The 20,597-nt window shown below is 37.2% G+C and overlaps 2 protein-coding genes across 6 annotated transcripts in view; one reads left to right on the top strand and one right to left on the bottom strand.

Moving 5' to 3' along the window:
* The window catches only part of FBXO15 (F-box protein 15), a 113,157-nt gene that overhangs the window by 69,383 nt on the left and 23,177 nt on the right, over window positions 1–20,597 (bottom strand). For 2 of the 5 annotated variants that reach the window (XM_074273921.1, XM_074273947.1), the window contains exon 1: window positions 4,060–4,515. The exons of 2 other annotated variants lie outside the window; for them this stretch is intronic. In XM_074273921.1, the coding sequence (XP_074130022.1) occupies window positions 4,060–4,226 (167 nt within the window). In that variant the 5' untranslated portion in view covers window positions 4,227–4,515. Of the gene's footprint in view, window positions 1–1,674; window positions 1,718–4,059; window positions 4,516–20,597 lie in introns of those variants that run through there. One more of the 5 variants, XM_074273940.1, reaches the window with a different exon arrangement.
* TIMM21 (translocase of inner mitochondrial membrane 21) lies at window positions 6,089–12,307 on the top strand. Its single transcript, XM_074273959.1, has 6 exons — window positions 6,089–6,707; window positions 9,621–9,683; window positions 9,784–9,881; window positions 11,625–11,698; window positions 11,783–11,888; window positions 11,985–12,307. The coding sequence occupies exons 1-6, from the start codon at window positions 6,398–6,400 to the stop codon at window positions 12,078–12,080; spliced, it is 747 nt and encodes a 248-aa protein (XP_074130060.1). The 5' UTR covers window positions 6,089–6,397; the 3' UTR covers window positions 12,081–12,307.

The raw sequence follows: 20,597 nt of genomic DNA, 5'->3' as shown, positions 1-20,597 counted from the left end.
TTTATCCCGTGAAGATTTATTGACCCAGTGGAAAAGACAAGCCATTTAGGATGCCAGTAAAAGACAAGACAGACATTACCTAAGAAGAGTACTCTAACTGGAATATAACTTTAAAAAGCATTCAGATTCAAAGTCCATCTTTTCCAAGTGAGAGCTACCTCCCCTAGTCTGGGAAAAGTCTTCATTAAGTCATGTAAAACAGTAATAAAAGCTTACTTTGGTTATTCCCTACACTGTCTTCTTTCTTTTCCAATTCTCTCAAATACATATCCCCAGGGGATCAGGGAAAGCTTCAAAAATACAGAACAAAGAAAAGGAAAGGCAAAAACAAAAGTCCCAAAGGCTGTACCAAGCTGTGCAGAACTGGTCAACTATAATAATCAATCATAATCATAATTATAACATTTATATAGTACCTACCATGTGCCAGGAAGTGTGCTAAGCTCTTTGAAACACTGTCATTGAATCCTTGCAACAAAAATCCTAGGAAGTAGATGCTTTTGATTATCCTCATCTTATTTTAGTCAAAGAAACTGAGGCAAACTGAAGGTAATCGACTTTCCCAAGGTCACAGTATTTAGTGTCAGAGGCAGGATTTGAATTTAGCTCTTCCTGATTTGCAAACTCTATCTGCCTATCTGTCTCTAATCAGAGATATTCTGTACAAAAAGGACATAATGAGATTATATTATAATTCCCTCAAAATTTGGAATTTACAATAAATAACTTACTTGCTCAGATTGAAATGCTAGCAGTAGTAATGGTGTGATGTAGCAGAGCCAGCACTGTATATCTGGAATCAGAAGATATGGGTTCTAATTCCAAATCTATACTCTTTTTAACTCTCTGATTTGAAGGCAAATCATTCAACCTCTCAGTTTCAACAATGATAAAAACAGGGATAAACAACATTTTACTGCCTTACTTGATTATTGTGAAACTCAAACAAAAATGTATGCAAATCAATCAAGCAGTTATTAAGAATCTAATATGTTTCCAGACATTGTGCTGGGTGTGTTAAGCATACAAAAATAACAACGAAATATTTTGTGCCTTCAAATACTTAAAATGTATTGGGAGAGACCACATGTGCATAGAAACTACCATTTCAGTAGAGGAGGCACTAAGAGTAGGAGAAATGAGCAAAGTAGAATCTTAATATGCACTTTGAATTTCAAATGGCATATTAACAGTAGTTATTGATATGGCTAATATCAAAAGCATTTCTATCATTTATCTATGCTTTCCAGGATTAGCTCTGGATTTAAGAGAGCTCTGTTAAATCCAGTGGCTTTTTCTCCTTCATGACTCCTCTGCAGCATCTGACATTGTACCTAAATATTTTTCTCTGCTTTCTCCTGCTTCTCCTATCTCACTGTTCCTTCTAAGTTTTGATAAATCTCATGAGTATATGATAAACTCCCTTCTTTTCTTTGCATACTTGTGCAGTAATCTCATCACAAGCCTCTTGTCTTAGTTCCATACTGCAATCATCAACCACCTGTTAAGACATCTAGATATAACCACCTGGTTATCCCTTAAACAAATGTCCTTGCACTCAAAAAAGCATGCATTCTACAGAAGATAGGTGGAATAAGGATATAAAGTATTACCAAGTTATTTCTGGGGAGATGAGGATGGCACTGGGGTTGAAGAAGAATCAAGATAGATTACCTTATAAGAGATGACTCTCAAACTGAGTTTTGAAGGATGCCAAGGATTCTATGAGGCAGAAATGGTAAAGTAGTACATTCCAGGCATAGGGACAGCATTTACAAAGGAACAGAGGCAGGAGAAGCAACATTATATTTTTCAATAGTAAACTTGACAGTCATTCTAGAATGCAAACCTCAGAAAAAGTAATGTTATTAACATGGAAAACTATCAAAGATCCCTCTTCTCCAATACATCCTCCATATTACAACCTACATATGGTATTCTATCTGATGCCTCTACAATTGTTCCATATGCCTAGAATGCTCTCTCTCCCTTTATCTCCATCTCCTGGAATCTCTACCATCTTGAAAGTTGAACTCAGTTGTCACCACCTAGACAAGGCTTTCCCTAGTGGCCCAAGTTGTTATTTTGTATATTTTGTTTCACCTCCTATAGAATATAAATGTCTTGAGAACGGAGAATGTTAGGCTTCTGTTTTTGCATTATCCATGGGTTTTCCTAACTTCATATGTTATCATATATCCTACATAGCAAAAGGAAGCTGCTTAATGCTTGTTGAATTAGGAATCCTAAAGGTATCTGGATAGGTCCATTTCAAGCGCTCCCCTCCTTTCTGGTTTTAATAACAAGTCAAAAAGATGATGGGCAGAAGTCCCAAGTTCCTCCTCAGCCTAGACTCTTCATGCTTGGTGTAGAAGGTACAAATGGCACAGAAATTATTTCACAGAAAAGACTTGGGCAGCCATTTCCTTTTAGACAGTCACAAGCTTCCCTAGAGTTTGACTGATGCTAAGCAACATAGGTTAGCCTCACTGACAGATTTCTAGTAGTGAGGGCCTCTTTCTTCCTCCAAGTTCAGTCATGTAGAGATGGTGAAATTCTTTGAGTCTTACAAGAACTTTTCATTAAATAAAAAGTATATTTCTTCAAATTTCCTTGCCATTTCTCCAAGAGTTCAGCAAGTGATTTGAAAATGCTGGAAGAATAAAAAGACACTAGCCAAAAGGCCTTAACCTGAAGACCATAAACTTGTGTTGATATAGTTTTGGAATAAATGTATTCCAATATTTGTTTTCCTTTGTAAATCTTTGAATTTTATTTTTATGTATTAAAATACAAAGCCGTAAAACTGTACATATCCTTTGACCCAACTATGCCACTGATACTAAGAGGAAAGAAAAAGGAAAAAGACCTATATGTACAAAAATATTTATAGTAGTTCTTTATATAATGGCAAAGAATTGGAAACAGAGCATGCTCAATTGCAAAATGGCTGAACAAATTGAGATTGAGATATGTGATTGCAAAGGAAGCCTATTACGCTGTAAGAAATGACTAGCACGATGGTTTCAGAAAAAAACTGGAAATATTTGTTATGAATGGATGCAAAATGAAATGAGCAGAACCAGGAGGACACTGTATACAACAATAGCAATATCACACCAATGGTCAGCTATTCTAATCAAAACAATGAACAGAGACAATTCCAAAGGGCTCATGGTTTACAAAAAAAAAAAGAAAAAGAAAAAGAAAAAAAAGAAAGGCAGCTGTCCACTTCCAGGACTGGAACTGATGAACTGAGTGCAGATTGAAGTATACTTTTTTTACCTTATTTGCTTTTTTTTTTTTTTTGGGGGGGGGCAACATGAGTAATATGTAAATGTTTTGCATGACTCCACATGTATAACTGATATATTGATTGCCTTCTCAATGGATAAAGAAAGAAGAGATTTGGAAGCTCAAATTTTGAAAAAAAAATAATTAAAAATAATTAATATATCAATAAGCAGAGAAGTCAATAAACATAAAAACAATATATGAGAAGAGTTCACAGATTTTTACTAGGCCGTCAAAGGGATCCATGACACCAAAAAATTAATATTAAAATAAAGGTTAAGGACTTCTGCTGGATAACTGGCACAAAGAAAACAACGAACATGCCCCAAAAGGGAAGATTTCTATTCATTCTCCTACTCACTTTGGGCCTCATTATAAAACTATCACAGAAGGCTACCTGCGATGCCTGCCAGTCCTAGATACAAGATCCCTGTACCTTCCTCCCCACTCCTCCGACCCCTGCCACACCCCTCCATTAAACCCAGAGGCTACGAGGCCCAGGTGAGATACCTTGGACCTTAATTCCTCTCTCGCGCAAGCGTAAGGTGCGGTTCTCTTCCCCGGGGTCACGAGGTCCCCGTGGCCTAAAGGCCAACTCCGATGGGAGAAGCCCTTCTATCTCCCCTCCCCCCCTCTGCTCCAGTTCGGCTCCCTTCCCCCTCTCCATCACCCCCCTCTCCATCACCCCCCCCCCTCCCGTGCTCCCTCTTCCTTTGCTTCTCCCTCCTCCTCTTCCTCTTCCTCCTCTCCCCCTAGCTAAGTTACCTGGGCCTCCGGAAGAAATAGGGCCCCGGGGCCCTGTCGAAGGGCGCGGAAGGGGAGGCCCAGGCAGCGTCGACGGGCGGGAGACACAGCTGCCACGGGATCTCCTCGGCCGCTCGCACCAGCCCTTTGCAGTGCTGCCGGAGGATCCAGCCCCGTCCGGTCGCCATGGAGACGCTAGAACGCTGGCCCGGGCGGGACGGAGCCCGAGGGCGGCCCGAAGCCCAGATAGAGGGGAGGGGTTCGTCGCCTTCCCCCTTAGGAAGAAGAGGAGGAGGAAAAGAAGGAGGCCGCTGCGCTAACGACCGTCAGCGACTCCGCACTCACGGCCCCCGCCCGCCGCCGTTCGCCGAAGTACTCCGGGCCTCCGCGGAAATTTCTTCCTCAGGCACCCGGCCCCATCACCGCCTGCGGCCGGCCCGTTTTCCTCCGCCCGCCGGCCGCTGGCGCGCAGGTCTCACTTGGGTACTAGGCGGCTGAGCTGGCTGACGATGGAAGGATGGAGTGGGGGTTATTTAATTACCCTTTTATTAAAATTGCTGCCCCTAAGGACCTCGGGCAAATTTATGGAGAACTGATTGAAGCCCTGGAGTAATTGATGGGGAGTGTCCCGGGAGAAGAGAGAAGGAGAATCCTGACATTTCTCTTTACAAACAGTTTGTAATTTAAAAAAAAAAAAAAAAATACTAGAGAAGGACGAAACTCAAGCTGGTGGGTTGGGTTTTTTGTTTGTTTTTGAATTTGACGAAATCTATAAATTATCTATTAGCTAATCTAATGGGAGCGGGGGAAAAGAGATCAAATAGCAATTAAAAGATGAATAAAATGAATGCACATGAGAAGGAAATTAAAATTATTAAAAATTACTACTATACGGCTGCACAACAAAGAATTCAAGGGAAATTGACAAATGTCTACAAAAATATAAAACACCAAAATGTATCGGAACGATGATGACGCGCCTCTTTGCTGCCAGGCTTGAGCTTCATTTTATACGTGTTCTATGTCGCCCATATCTTGTAAGCTCCTGAAGGTCAGAAACTTTGCTTGTCAGGAGCTTGAAAATCTCATTAATTCATTCAAAAAGCTTTGTAATTATCTCACATTACCTCACCTCCGCCCGGTAACCTTTCTGGTTTGGGTGTTCATTTATCTCTCTACCAAATCTGTGCACAGCGGTAAAGACGAGGAATCTGATAATTTTTATGTAAATCCATATATAAGCAAACAATTGTTTCCCTAAACTGAAGCAACATATTTGTTGTTTTCTCAAGTTGTTTTTTTCTAAATAATAAAAACTATTGAAGATAATAATTCTTAGCTTTTTGTCATGAATTTTGTCAACAAATAGATGCTAATGTTAGAACTAGAACTACTATCACATGAGGGCGACTTCCATTTCTTATATGATAGGGAGATTAGAAAATACGGGGAAACCAGACCTGTGCCTCAGTTTCCCCACCAGGAAAATGAGGGGTTTCCACTGTTTTTTTCCATCGTTTAACAATCCATAATTATATGGTAATGCCATTAATGCAGGCTTGTTAAATATGGAATCATTGAATTAGTGCTGAAGTTTATCATCTTGATTTTGTGTTTAGAAATATAGGTAATTTGGCCATAATCATAGAAAAAAAATCAATGAATTATGAAGAATTAGAAGTAAGCCAATTTAAATTTACACAGTCCTTTTAATTTAGAGTACTGGGAGATGTTTATAGATATTAGATATCCATATAACTCTTGACTTTGCGAAAGGTTAGAGGAACAATGCCTAATTAAACTACAGAAAAGGGGGAGAAAGGAAACTAGTCATAGTTTTTTTTTTTAAAGCATACTCCATTCTAATACTTCAGCTACGTGCAGCCCTGCTACTTTCCCACAAGAGCCTGAGAAGTGGCGAGGGGGTTAATTTGAGCTCCACACGCATTGCATTGTGGGATTTGTGGTCCGTTTTTACTTTCCTACGGCGGGCAAGTCTATCAATAACGAGTCTTCAAACTACTCATCCCAGGGATCCTCGATATTTTCCAGGAAACTTTGGAAATACAATGGCGGGGGGATATATGAATGTCACTGTGCGGTGGGTAAAGTTGTCGTTTCTAGTAAAGTAAGAAGAGGGCCGTAAAGGAACGCAGGTAGAAGTTAATTTTTCCATTGATAACTTCGTTTTAATTAGAAATCGCGACAGTTCACGTTTCTACATGAACCCTGTGTTTCTATTTATGGTTCTAAGGGGCAGTCACGGCAGACCGCGGTAGGTGTCTTGGCGGCCGGGTAAACTCTATAAACTTGTGCAAAGTGTGGAGCAGGTTCTGCCCAGCGAACCTTTCTTCTGAACATGATTTCTGCGTCTTTACTTCGAGCTATTCAGTGCACAGAAAAGTTGCACAGTTATCCTGGGAAGCGACTGTTTTTGCTCCAGTTGGTCCCCCTTAACAAAGCCTATGTTAAGACGTGGCCATGTTTGAGGTGGGGGCTGGGGGAGCCAAGGGAAGTTGTACTGCCGCCCAGACGCATCCTTAGGGTCCCTCAGAAAGCCATCTGGACTCAGGGAAACAGGCACCCGAGAGCAGAAGAGGACGGCAGCAAACAAGTGTCTGTGCAGAAAAGTCAGAGGGGAGAGCCTGCTGTTTCAGTTTCACAGAGAGGTAATAATCAGCGAGTGGCTTGTGCCTTTTAAATCCGATGTACTGTTTAAATAAGAAAGAAAAATGTATACAGAGATAGAATTTGAACACAATCCCGAGTCACACAAGATGGGTTTGACACTTCCTCAGCAAATTCGAACACTGCCCACATTTAGTACTATCCAGATCCTACTTTGGGCAGGGGGGGGGGGGGGGGGGGAGAAGGTGTCAAGTCACTTCATCTCCCTAAGCCTCAAATTTACATCTGTAAAATGAGGGCCTTGGACTAGAGAAACTTTAAAAATTGTGTGTTAGGAACCCATTTTGGCAGTCTGGTGAAGCCTCTGGGCCCATTCTTGGAATGATCTTTAAAAATGCATCAAAGATACAAAGAATTACAAAGAAAACCGTTGTATTACAGATGTTCCTATCCGAGTACTGTTCCCCCCGAAATCTCTCCAGAGTGCGCCCGAAAATTAAGGTCCTTTTCATTTCTAAATGTATTTAATTACACCTGAAAAAAAAAAATGAGAGGTGGGTGGAGTGAGGGGAAAAGAGTTATCACTTATAAATTTTTAGTATCTATTAGGGAAAAAATAGGGGGTGGGAGGAAATGGATTTTTTAGTATCTTTGGGGGGAAAAATGACTGGAATCCAGCTCAAAAAAAGAAAAGAAAAAAAATTCCCATTTAATTTTCATGTGATTATTTTAGTGATAGTCAAGTATTTAGCATAGTCCCTTCTAAGAGCTCAAAAGTGTGGCTGTCCAAAAGCAGCCTTTCCCTGTCTCTCTGAAGTGTTCCTCATCTTTTTGTATGAATATACATCATGAAATAATTTTTGAATGAGAACTGGTTAATAAGATACTAAAGTCCAGCCATGGCTGTTAAAAAAATGAGACTATAAATTATGTTACAGATTAAAGAGAGAGATTAGTATGGGACAGACCCAGTAAGGTTTTACAGAAGAAGTTGAACTTGAATTGGGTCTTAGTAAGTACAATATGGCTAAGGCCTAGCACAGGGTTATGCAAGTAGTAAATAAATTGAGTGGGTTGCCATATGTTAGGGAGACAAGTAATGGAAAATGGGGTTGGAGGGTGTGGGTTTGAATCAGGGTTTATCCACAAGCATCTAAACCAAGAAAATCATCATCCAGAAGAGTCGTTGGCCCAAAAAAAGAACAAATGATTTATTGTGGGATATAAGGTCATATAATATGCATGTACATTATTTGTTCCTTTACGTTATTTTATTTTGTGAAAATCCAAATACTAAAGGAATCTCCACTGAAAGCTTTCTCCACTTCTGAAACTTTGTTGGGAGATTGGATGACAACCTTGGCTATGTGGTGAGAAAGCTCTTATTTGGAACAATAAATGAACAGTACATTTAAATCCCGGTTTAAACTTTATCAGAGTTGGTATTTGTGCCATCTCATCTCATTTAAGAATCTCCGTTCAAACCTTGAAAAAGTATGTGATCCTAGTCATTTTTTTAAAAGAAGGAATTAATCATATATAAATTTATTTATGGATATGGTGTCAGAAAGTACATTACTTTTCAATATCAAATGTTCCTCACAGTTAAATATATTTTCCTATACATTTGTGGCTAGAAGTGGCCTATCCCCAAAATTCAGGATCTATTTCATCCATTTATGAAACTTTCTTCAATTTTCACAAATAATCCTGTTTCTAAATAGTATGGTGAATATTTTTTTCTGTACTGAAAAAATCACATGGAAAGTGCAGGGCATTCCCCACATCTGTTTAGTTTACAACTTATTTGGGGTACCTAAATTCCCTTTTCAATTTACATTCTTACTAAAGTTAGTTGTTGTTTTTCTGTGCCTCTTTGAATAATTCATATAGTATTGTGTTCTTTTAATAATGCACAATGGTTTATAATTTACAAAACTCTGGGCAGAATATGGGAGCAGTTATGAGAATTGAATTGTCTTTGCACATAGGAAATGTGGGGAAATTTGGCATTTGCTTGGCTATATGATATCTTAACAGTTTTAAATAAAGGCACTTTGAAGACTGATTACTATTTGAACACTATCAACTTGAAGAATGTTTCTTAGTGCTGTTTTCTACACATATAATCCCATATATTTGGTCCCCCTTGAAGACCAGCAGTTTTCAACTATAATAGCTTCCTTTTTTTTTTACCCACCTCTAATTGAAATTTAGCATTTCCTTCCATTATCTTTTTAAAAATGATAGCTTTTTTTATCTTTCAAAATGCATGCAAGTATGGTCTTCGACATTCAACCCTGCAAAACCCCATGTTCCAAACCTTTTTTCCTCCTTCCTCTAGAGAGCAAACAACCCAAAGTAAATTAAACGTGTAATTTGTCCAAAGATTCACATTTATCATGCTGCATAAGAAAAATCAGATCAAAAAGGAGGGAAAAATTCCGTCCATTATCTAAAAACATTCTTTTGAAAAGAGGTCCATAAGCTTCAATAGACTGCCATAGAGTTCCTCATCACACATAAAAATGTTAAGAACCCTAGATCTTAAAACTGAAATCTTTAAAACTAGTTCTTTAAAATCTTGTTGGGAAAACACAATTTAAAATACTGAGTTCATGTTTTTGAGTCACTAGTAACTAACTATTCAATTGTTTTCAATCATATCTGACTCTTCATGACCCTTTTTGAGGTTTTCTTGGCAGATACTGTAATAGTTTGCCATTTCCTTCTCCGACTCATTTTACAGATGTTGAAACAGAAGCAAAACAGGGCTAAGTGACTTGCTCAGAGTCACACATCTACTAAAGTTTCTGAGGCCACATTTGAAATTAGGGAGATGAATCTTCCTGAGCCAGAACAGACACCTAGCTGCCCTTCTACTAGCAGTGTCAACATTTATTTATTGATATGTATATAGTGCATCTTTAATTTTTGTTGTTTTCCCTTTACAGTGAAAGAAGCTGGAAGAGATTTTACATATTTAATAATAGTGCTTATTGGAATCAGTGTCACAGGTTGAAAAAAATAGCAAGTACAATTTCTAAATTTCTCTTATTTCCATGTTGCTTCATTTGGATCTTACTTTGTTTTCATCTGATTATCCCGTGATTTCAGGTGGCTTATTCTATGTTATTTTCAAAGAACTTTTCTCTGCATCCAGTCCCAATAAGATTTTTGGAAGAGCCTTAGAAAAATGCAGATGTCATCCAGAGGTTAGTTATTAAGATTGTTACCACATGTGAATTAAAAAATAAAATTGAGACAAAAAAGAACCCTGTGTTACACAGGGATAATCTCTTATTTGTAAATGATGCATTTCCAAGAGGAAAATGTGATTCTATATTAGAAGTAGAATGGTATAATAAAAAAGAGTACAAGACTTAGAGTTAGATAAGAGGTTGGAATGGATGGCCATTAAGATTCCTTTCACATCTATAGGATCCTATATTGGAAGCATTTGAGCTCTTCCAAGTGAAACTCAAACAAAAATTCATGGTAGTGTTATAACATTAATAGCATACAATGCATTCTTATATGGTTAAAATATGCCAAGGTATTTTCCGAATATTCATACAGTATTCAAATATGTTTATTTTTCCAGGACCCATTTTAATGTTGAAAAATATTACTTTACTTGATATCAGAAAAATAGTAATTCATCTTTCATTTATAGTGCTCGATTTACTTCCCAGAAATAGCTCAGTTATTGGGAGGATCTCATAGTGATTAAGATTTAAATGAGTAACTTGAAAAAGGTATTGGCAGCATTAATATTAAGATAGTATCATACATAGCCAAAAATTAACATCAAGAAGCCATCACTCCCCCCCCACCTCCCAATGTAAGCCATTTTATGGTGTGAATTACTTCACTCTCTAAAGTTTTCCATTTTTCATTGTTCTTCAATTCTTAGAAACCAGCATAAAATTAAGAGTGTCTTCTGGGTATAGAAAACCAAGTATACATAATAAGAATAGTCAATATAAATAACATCATAGCTAGGAAAATTGCTTTATAGAACTCATCTACTTAGAGGATGCCCACTGTTGGTAAATAAAATGAAATTTTCAAAAATGGAGCTAAGATTGGTCACAATCAGAATTTGTATGATCTAAAAAACTAACTTGAAGTTTAACCAAGCAAAACAGTTATTAGAAAGAAATAATTATTATCATATATTTAATCTGTTGCTCTTTGAAGTTAATTATATGAATAAGCATTTGTAACTATTCCAGCTTCAGAGTTGATATATACTTGTTATAATAGTACTCTTGTAAATTATGCCAGAAACCAAAGAAACTGAATAGCTACATCAGGGTTTTAGAGGAGTGAGAGAAGTAATATAGCAAAAGGGAAAAAAAATTTATTTGGATAAAACAATTTATTTGCCTTACTAGGGATATCTAGAGGTTAATTTAAAACTTTAAAAATCGAATGGCCACTTCACTGTGAATTTCCCATAAGTAGTAGTTTATTAAAACATTTAGACCCAATCTTTTCTAAATATGTCAATATTATTTGATTTCTACCTTGCTCTAGCATTTGTTTCTTAAAGTATTTTGTTTTAATAGCTTCTTATATTAAACTTTGCTCCTTAAATCACATTAAAAACTTTAAACATTTGATTTTAGTAGCACGTATTGCTGTTATTATCGAATATCTGATTGTTTTGTTTTCAGAGACTTTTTATGTTGAGTGGGTGTTGGTGAAAATAAGATTTCACTTCAACTTTGGTTGAGCTTTTATGCACAGAAGTCTTTAAAGAACTAGAAATCATCCCAAAAACAACTCTTCAAATTTCTTTCAAGGTCTTTGTTTACTTTCTTAATTAAAAATAGGCTTAAGCTTCTGATTTGTGGTAGAATAAATCTTGATCTTCCTGTAAGAAATATTTTACATGAGAAACATCTTAACAACTTTTTAGCTTTTAAGCTACTTTCTTTTTTTTTCTATAGGTAATCAGTGTTTTTGGTCACAACATTAAGGGTTATGGGGAATCAACAAGGAGAGGTAGAAGACAGCATGTCAGGTATGAAACTTTGCTTGTAATGAAGTTTAGTAATGATGAAAATTAAAAATATTAAAAATATGATCTGTTTAATCTTTTTGGCAGTTATGTTGAATATGTAAAAGATGGGTTAAGTTATATGCGTCTGAAATTCTACATTGAAGGCTCAGTACCAGGGAAGCATGGAACTGTGCATCTTGAAATGAAAGAGGTATGGAAATACCATGGGTGACATAATAATGGAATTTTCAGAAATTGACATTACTGGAAAGAATAACATCTTGAAATATGTTTTTCCTATTTTCAGAACCCAGAAAGTGGCCAATATGAATTTCGCTACATATTTGTGGATGTTGATGTCTTTCCTAAAAGAACCATTATTATAGAAGATAATCGATCCTGAAATAATTAACCAAAAGAATTAAGCAACTCTGATATGGTCTACTATGCCACATAGTGGGGAAATCACATCTGTTCCAATTTTCATAGTTCTCTTTGTGAGCCTGTTATGAATAAGACATAAAAAAAGATGTTTAATAAAAAGGGGATTTATGTTACATTAGAATGATAATATTAGAGATCTTCAATTGGGCAAAAAGCCATGAAATAAAGTACATCTGTATTTTATCCAAATGAATTGTTATTCAGGGATGTTATTTTTGCTTCATCTAGAACAATGCCATCTTTCAAAATAGGAATTTTATTTTATTGAAACTTTATGCTGCAGAAATATCGAAGATGAATTGTGGGGCTCCATGCCTTATGTTATACAACATTATTAAAAAAAAATCTTTGAAATAAAATTAAACTTGAGGAAAAATGTTAAAAGTAAATTATTTTGTTGTACAATTTGAATCTGAATTCAGTGAACATAAGAAAGTAACTTAGGAATTAGATCATACCAACCAATAAGGAAGTTAAGCCATACAAAATTAACAAAAATTGAATGCTGTATAACATTAATTATAATATTTAGGTATTTTTCATATATGCCATCTTTTATTCTATGTTTGTATATTTTATAAAGCCAAAAGAAACCTTGGAAATAAATAAAGTTCGTATAAGTAACAGTTCCTTTGATTATAAAAAATCTCTAGTTATTATTTTTGTTGGGATTTTTTACTTTTTGGGGGGAGGAGAGGAATGGGACCTGTCACCAAATAGGGATAAAGAATGCTAAATTTGTTTCTAAAATTTTGGGTACCAGAACAAAGTGTAAGGTTCAAGTGTTGACTTTCTGATAACTAAGACATTGATATATGCTTGCTAAAAGAAGAAAATGCTTTTTTCAGAACATTTAAAATAAGACACTTGTTTTGAGTTTTAATTGTTAAGACAGGCTATTGAATATAGAGGGGAAAAGCACTAGATTCAAAGTTAGGGGAATCCCAGTTTGAATATCTGCATTATCATACAACACAATTCAGCTTCTCTCAGACTTTCCTCATCTATAAAATGGAAATAATATTTACATTATTTACTTCTTCATAGCTCTTGTGAGAATCAAATGATATATGGTACACAGAACACTGTAAATCTTTAAATGCTATAGAAATTTTAGACATTAAAGTATTATACTGGTTAGTTTTGAGACAGACCACTTTGTATGAGAGACGTGGTAAAAGATTTTCAAAGTACTTTTGAAGGTAATAATCAGAGTTTGAAAACCTGTATGCAAATTTATGTTAATACTGAAATATTTAAGTATCATTTTGCCTCCAAACAAAGCATATGCTGTCTTTTATAGAGATTTTTTAAAATTTCTTTGGATTCTGAGGGGGTTCCCTAACAGTACCTGTGGAGATTTCAACATGCCCTTGAAATCTTACTGCTGTTGGCCAATAGGGTGAGATTAACAAAGATTTAGTCTCCAAATAAACTCTGTGAATTTTTTCTTAGAGAGAGGAAGGAAATTTACAAGTCTTATTGAAACATGTACTATTTAGGGAAAATACTAACTCAGTGCAATTATAAATACTATGGAAAAATAGTTTCTATAAATTGAGACCACAACAACAGTGCAACCTCAATATCATGTTACTCACATTCAAATCAAAAAGATGAAATTAATGAAGACAATCAAGATAATGAAGGGACTGAAGATTATGGCCTATTGAAAGAACTATTTTGGTATTCATAAACTAAAAACTAAGATGAGGATGTCTTTGTTGTCTGTTACTCAGTTTTCCAGACTGTCATCTGAAGAGGAAATAGATTTCTTTTGCTTAGCCCCCAGAGGACAGATTTAGGATCAATGGGGAGAAATTACAGAATAACAAATTGAGTTCTTGTTTTGATATTAAGAAAAGCTTCCCAAAAATTATGAATGAAATAATGAAAAAGTAGAATATTCTGCCTCAAGAGGTAATGGGGTCCAACTTTAAGCAAAAGGGGAATAACTAGTGTACAACAATAATGTAGAGACAATTATTAAAGTATAGGCTTAATAGGTGGCCTCTGAAGTCTCAACTCTGACACTAAAGAAAATCACAATTAAGATACAGATACCTTTTCAACTGAGAGTCTATGAATTAGATTATAGTTATTACAGGTGTCCCTTTTGAGTTGAAATGATATAAGACTACATGGCCCAACAGCTTCACCATTTTCTGGGAAAGGAGAACTGAATAAGTAAGCCCAAGAAGAAAATCAAAGAGATGTACAGTAAGCTATTTTTTACTTCCATTCCCTTCCTCATACACACAAAAAAACAAGAACAAAAAAGCCCTAAAGCACTTAACCTCCGGGGCCACACACACACACACCCAAAAAAAAAAAAAAAAAAAAACCCCACCACCACAGGAATACAATTAGTAGAAAACAACAAAAGCTGCTATTAGCAATAAGAGGTAAAGCTGAGGCACATAGACACAAGGTTCATGAAGAAAAAAAGATTTGACCTTTAAGGTCACTTATGATTCTAAATCTATGGTACTGTGAATTAATATTCACTAAGTGATAGGGGATAGAGCATTGGACCTTGAGTTAGGAAGGCCTTAAATGCAAATCTGATCTCCAATAGTTTTTTTGGGAGTTCTGGGCAAATCAGCCCCTGGCTGCCTCAGGTTCATAATCTGTAAATTAAGAATAATAATATATCTCCCAAGGTTGTTATGAGAATCAAATAGTCTTTTGTGAAGATTTTTGCAAACTTTAAAAGGTTATTGTCAAGCTATTAGTAGACACCCTGTTTTCCAAAGCTAAGGCCCAGCAAGCAGGCTGTGCCCTGGGATTGGCGTAAGAGCAATCCTTTGCTCTCACCTTCTGTTTGATCTCAGTCAAACCAAAACCCCAGAATTGCTTCACAATAGCATCAGGTGGTCAAGTGGCCAAGTACCTGTAGTGTCCATGTTCTGTAAAAGGCAGAAACTCTGAATAGGTGCACTGGAATCAGACAACTGAGCACTTAAGGCTAATTATCTCTTGGACAATACTCTATTAGCATATATGGAAAATGGCCCTTCTCACTATTCTGTACTGGCTCCATCTTTGGTATATACAGATAATTGTAGGAAGGATTAGAGGGTGGAGTGATAAAAGCCAGACTCACTTTGCAGCAGCATAAGGAGAAGGGAGGCTGGCGAGCTTATGGCAATTTATCTGTCTCCTTCACTTCTCCCCCTGAAGACTTTTGCTTACCCTGACTCTGCCTGATCCTGAGATCTCCAGGGAGTTAGCCTGGACTTCATATTTTGGTGCCTATGTGAACCAAGGACCCTAATTTCACTGAAGAAGTCCCAGGTGACCAGGAAATAGGGTATTTTAATAGACACACAGGGAATTTACTTTGTTAAGGGCTAAACTAATAACTTTTTCTAGCTGAAACAGGGCAGATAATAGGAAAAGATTCTCTCCCATCCTTAGCTCCACCCCCATCCCTGCCCTGAGGGAGCTTTATGAAAAGCATACTTAGGTTGATCAAGTGACAAGGTTTGCTGGTAACTTGGGAGCAGATCAGTGGACTCTTGGAAACATTAGCATGCATGTCCACTTGGTTTTTCAAGGAAGAAGAAATAGAGGCAGATAATTGGAAACTAGTAGGAGATCAAGTATATGAATACTACAATGATAAAGGTCCTGATTCAATTTCTTTTTATTTTTTATATTATTATAAAGTTTTATTGACAGAATATATGCATGAGTAATTTTTTACAACATTATCCCTTGCACTCACTTCTGTTCAGACTTTTCCCTTCCCTCCTTCCACTCCCTCCCCTAGTTGGCAGGCAGTTTTATACATGTTAAATATATTATAGTATATCCTAGGTACAATATATGTGTGCAGAACCATACAGTTCTCTTGCTGCACAAGAAGAACTGGATTCAGAAGGTAAAAATAACCTGGGAAGAAAAACTAAAACACAAACACAAACACTCATTTCCCAGTGTTTCTTCTCTGGGTGTAGCTGATTCTGTTCATCATTGATCAATTGAAGCTGAATTAGATCTTCTCTTTGTCAAAGATATCCACTTCCAGCTGATTCAATTTCTAAGGAAACATTCTATATATACATCATAATACAATTGGCCTTAAAGAATCCAGCAAGTTATACAAAAAAAAGAAGATGAGGAAGTATGAGGAAAAAGAGGAAGACAACAGATTAATGGCAATATCAACCTAGGGCATGAGGACTTAAGTGAACTTGAAGGGCGTGGTAAAGGGTGTGGTGATTCACTCACAGCCCAGCTTCAACTCCACCCACACCAGAGCAGGTCCTAGACATGCCCCCATCCACTTCACCATCTGGGATGGAGGGAGGAGGAGGAGGAGGAGGAGTGGGAGAGGCAGTGATACCACCAGCACCTCCTCCCCCCCAGCAATCATCCCCTCCTTGGACTAGATTACAAAAGGCACTACTTAAAGCCACAGAAGAAGGGCAGGATTTAGCTGATTTGATCATAATGTATCCTGTGATTCAACAGTTTAACTCTTCAGGTCAAGAAAGGAGAAGATATACTCCTTTTGATATACAAATCCTCAAAGACCTGAAAAAGGCTTGCACTCTTTATGGGGCTACATCAGCTTATGTTAAGATGTTATCACAGTATTTGGCTTATAAAGTCTTAACCCTTAGGTACTGGAAATCTATAGCAAGGACATGCTTAGAACCTGGACAAAACTTGTGGTGGCTTTCTGAATATAGTGAGCTCTGTAGGATACAAGCCCAACAAAGTGGAGTTAATACTTCAATCACCTGTAACCAACTTCCAGGTGTAGTTTCTTATGAAGACATTTCAGTGTAGATTAATTACCCCTTAGCAGCATATGAGCAAATTGCTGCTGCTGCTATCAAAACATGGGCTTTTCTCCCCGGTAAAAACGACAAGGGTGAGGCCTTCACAAAAATTGCACAAGGGCCAAATGAACCCTTTGCTGATTTTGTGGGACATGTGCAGACAGCTGTCATAAGAACTAATGGTGAAAATGCAGTCACAGATATTATGATAAGGCAACTTGCTAAAGAAAATGCTAATGAGGTTTGTAGAAGGATTATTCTAGGACTACACAAGGATGCTCCTTTAGAGAAGATCATAAGACATTGTGCCACAGTGGGCACAAATAACTTTTATAGCCAGGTTATGATGAAGACTTCCCAAGATCCCAACATGGGAAGACAAGGTCCCTTTTGACAAGGCACTTCCAGAGAGACTCGTCAATGCTTTCAATGTGGTAAAGAAGGGCATCTGAAAGCTCAATGTTGGCATAGAGACAGAGTGAGAAAACAGGGTGGGAGAACAAGACCCAATACCCCATGTCCAAAATGAAACATAGGATTCCATTGGGCATCAGAGTGTAGACTGATTCAGGGAAACGGGATGCGGGGCCTAGCCCCAGGGCCCAAGGCAAAAAATAAAAATAAAATAAAATACTTGGGGCATGATGGCAGCCAATGCTACACCCAGAGAGTGCCTAGAAGTTCAATACCCAGACATGACCAATCAGCCAGGAAGCAATCTGATGGGAGAAAGGGATTATACAATCAATCAGCCAGGAAGCAACCTGATGGGAGAAAGGGATTACAATTGGGGAGAATAGAGTTGTATGCAACTGGGACTACTGAGAAAGCTCCTGGAGAGGTGAAATTTGTTCCTCTCCAGCCTATGCATCCCTTGCCTCCAGGCACAGTAAGCTTGGCTATTTCACCTCGTAAGAGTGCTTAAAAACCAGTATTCATTGATACACTGATGTGGGAAACTGGGGAATGTGTAGATAATATCCCAGTCACTAATACAGGTAAACAATGTGTCAACCAGGAGAAGTAGTAGCATCAGGTTTAACTGAGACAGACCCCCAATAAGCAACTTGGTGATAATCACCCACATTCTAACTCTAAGCAGCAAAATCTAAGAATATACTAGACAGCATCTGTGACAGCTGACTGACACATGCTCACTATCTATATAAATGGCATACCATTAGAAGGATTGGTAGACACTGGTGCAGATCATATAGTCATTAGAGATGCCAACTGGCCCAGTCACTGGCCAAAGATTAAGACAGACACTAATATGTCTGGCACAGGAAGATCAATAGCAGCTGAAGTTAGTGCTACCCTTTTGAGATGAACTTTTGAAGGCAAAACAGGAGTTTTTACTCCTTTTATAGTTGAAAAAATCCCCATCAATCTGTGGGGAAGAGACATTTTACAACAATTAGGATTAAAAATGAGTACTTCAATTTTTTAGTCAGGGCTGCTGTTGAAGGCCTGCCAACACTTTCACCTGTTCCTATCCAATGGAAAACTGATACACCAGTGTGGATAGAACAGTGGCCCTTAGGTAGAAATAAAATTCAGGCCTTATTAGATACAGTACAGGAGCAACTTGACCAAGGACACTTACAACCTTCTCTAAGTCCTTGGAATTCCCCAGTATTTGTTGCAAGAAAGAAATCTGGAAAATGGAAGATGTTGACTGATTTAAGAAAAGTGAATGAACAGATGGAAACTATAGGAACTCTTCAGCCTGGACTTCCATCTCCTACTCAGTTACCTAGAGAATGGCCTCTTTGGTTTATAGACATTAAGGATTGTTTCTATTCTATCCCTCTAGATAAAGAGGATATGAAAAGATTTGCCTTTTCAGTGCCCAGTGTTAACTTAGCTGAGTCTTATAAAAGATATGAATGGACAGTTTTGCCACAGGGAATGAAAAACAGCTCTACTATGTGTCAAATGTATGTTGCTGCTACTCTTTCTCCAGTAAGAAAAACATTTCCAAAAGTAATGTTATTGTATTATATGGATGATATATTGGGATGTGCACCTGAGGAACAAATGTTAGAAGCATGTCTACAAAAGACCATGGAAACACTAAGGAGCTACAAATTACACATAGCTCCAGAAAAAATTCAAAGGCATGATCCTTTTTAATATTTAGGATATGAAGTATACCCTAAAGTGCTTACAGTACAAAAACTTTTCTTAAGTATAGAGAAGCTAAACACCTTAAATGACTTTTAATTGATAGGAAATAGCTAATGTATGTGTCCATTGACTTGACCACTTAATAATTGCAACCATTATATGACATTTTAAGGGGAGACAATGCTTTAAACTCACCACACCAGCTTACAAAAGAAGCTCAAGAGGCTTTGAGAGAGGTTGAACTGACTTTATCCAATGTGGTTGAAAGAATCACTCAAAAACTCTTGGAAATATCAGTTTTTGCTACACAAGAGGCACCCACAGCAGTCCTTCATCAAGGAGACAGTGTGATAGAGTGGGTGAACCTCCCAGCACAACCAGAGCAAAGCCTTACTCCTTACCCAATGCTTATGGCTAGAATTTTATTAAAGGCCATTAAATGAGCAGTACAATTATCTGGGATAAGACCTGACAAAATATACAGCTTTTATACTAATGCACAAATTAATGTGGGCTGTGAAACCATCCCAGAATGGCAAATTTTATTAGCCACGGCTCCAAATTTTACACATTGGTCTCCAATAAAGATAGACTATTACATAATTGGTGATGGCTTCTTGAAGAAAAGGTTTCTAAAGTTCCTCTTAAAAGGACCAACTATCTTTACAGATGCATCCAAACATAACATTTGTGCTATATACTCTTATGACTTAACTATAAAGAGAGTAGTCAGAACTCCTTTTCAGTTTACTCAGCAGAATGAATTGTATGCAATCATTCTAGCTCTTATTATCCAGGAGACATAAATATAATATCTGATTCAGCCTATTCAGTAGGTGTGGGACAAAGAATTGCCACAGCCCAAATAAAATTTGTAGCCTCTAATATATATCAGCTCTTTAAGGAACTTCAAGAGCAAGTGAGAAAGCATCCAATTAAGATTTATATCTTCCATGTCCACTCTCATAGTAGACTTCCAGGTCCTATTTTTGATGGTAATTCAAAGGCAGATAGCCTTCTAACCATGTTGGCCAGTACTCCTTTATTTCAAGAAGCACAAGAATCTCATTTTAAATATCATCAGGCTGCTCAAGCTTTACATTTACAATTTGGAATAACAAGAGAGGAAGCTAGGAGCATAGTAAAAGCCTGTACAGCTTGCCTTCCTTTCCAGGCTCCTATACTCCCTCTAGGGAAGAACCCTCGTGGTTTGAGACCTAATGAAATTTGGCAAATAGGTGTGACCCATTATAAATCTTTTGGTCGTCTTTTATCCATGTTGTGGTAGACACCTTTTCAGGATTCACTTTTGCAATGCCAGCAGCAAAAGAGACAGTCCAAGTAGTCACTGAATTCCTTATACAAGGATTTGTAATTATGGGTGTGCCACAAGAAATAAAAACAGACAATGGATCTACATATACTTCTAAACATTTTGTACACTCTTCTGCACAATATAGATTTTACATACCACTGGCATACCCTTAACTCCTCAAGGACAGGCAATAGTAGAGAGAAGAAACAGAGACATTAAGACACTCCTCCAAAAACAA

The sequence above is a fragment of the Sminthopsis crassicaudata genome, chromosome 1, assembly GCF_048593235.1.
Source record: "Sminthopsis crassicaudata isolate SCR6 chromosome 1, ASM4859323v1, whole genome shotgun sequence".
Lineage (NCBI taxonomy): Eukaryota > Metazoa > Chordata > Mammalia > Dasyuromorphia > Dasyuridae > Sminthopsis > Sminthopsis crassicaudata.
The sequence above is the reverse complement of the archived record's forward strand: the minus strand, read 5'-3'. Positions and strand labels throughout refer to the sequence as shown.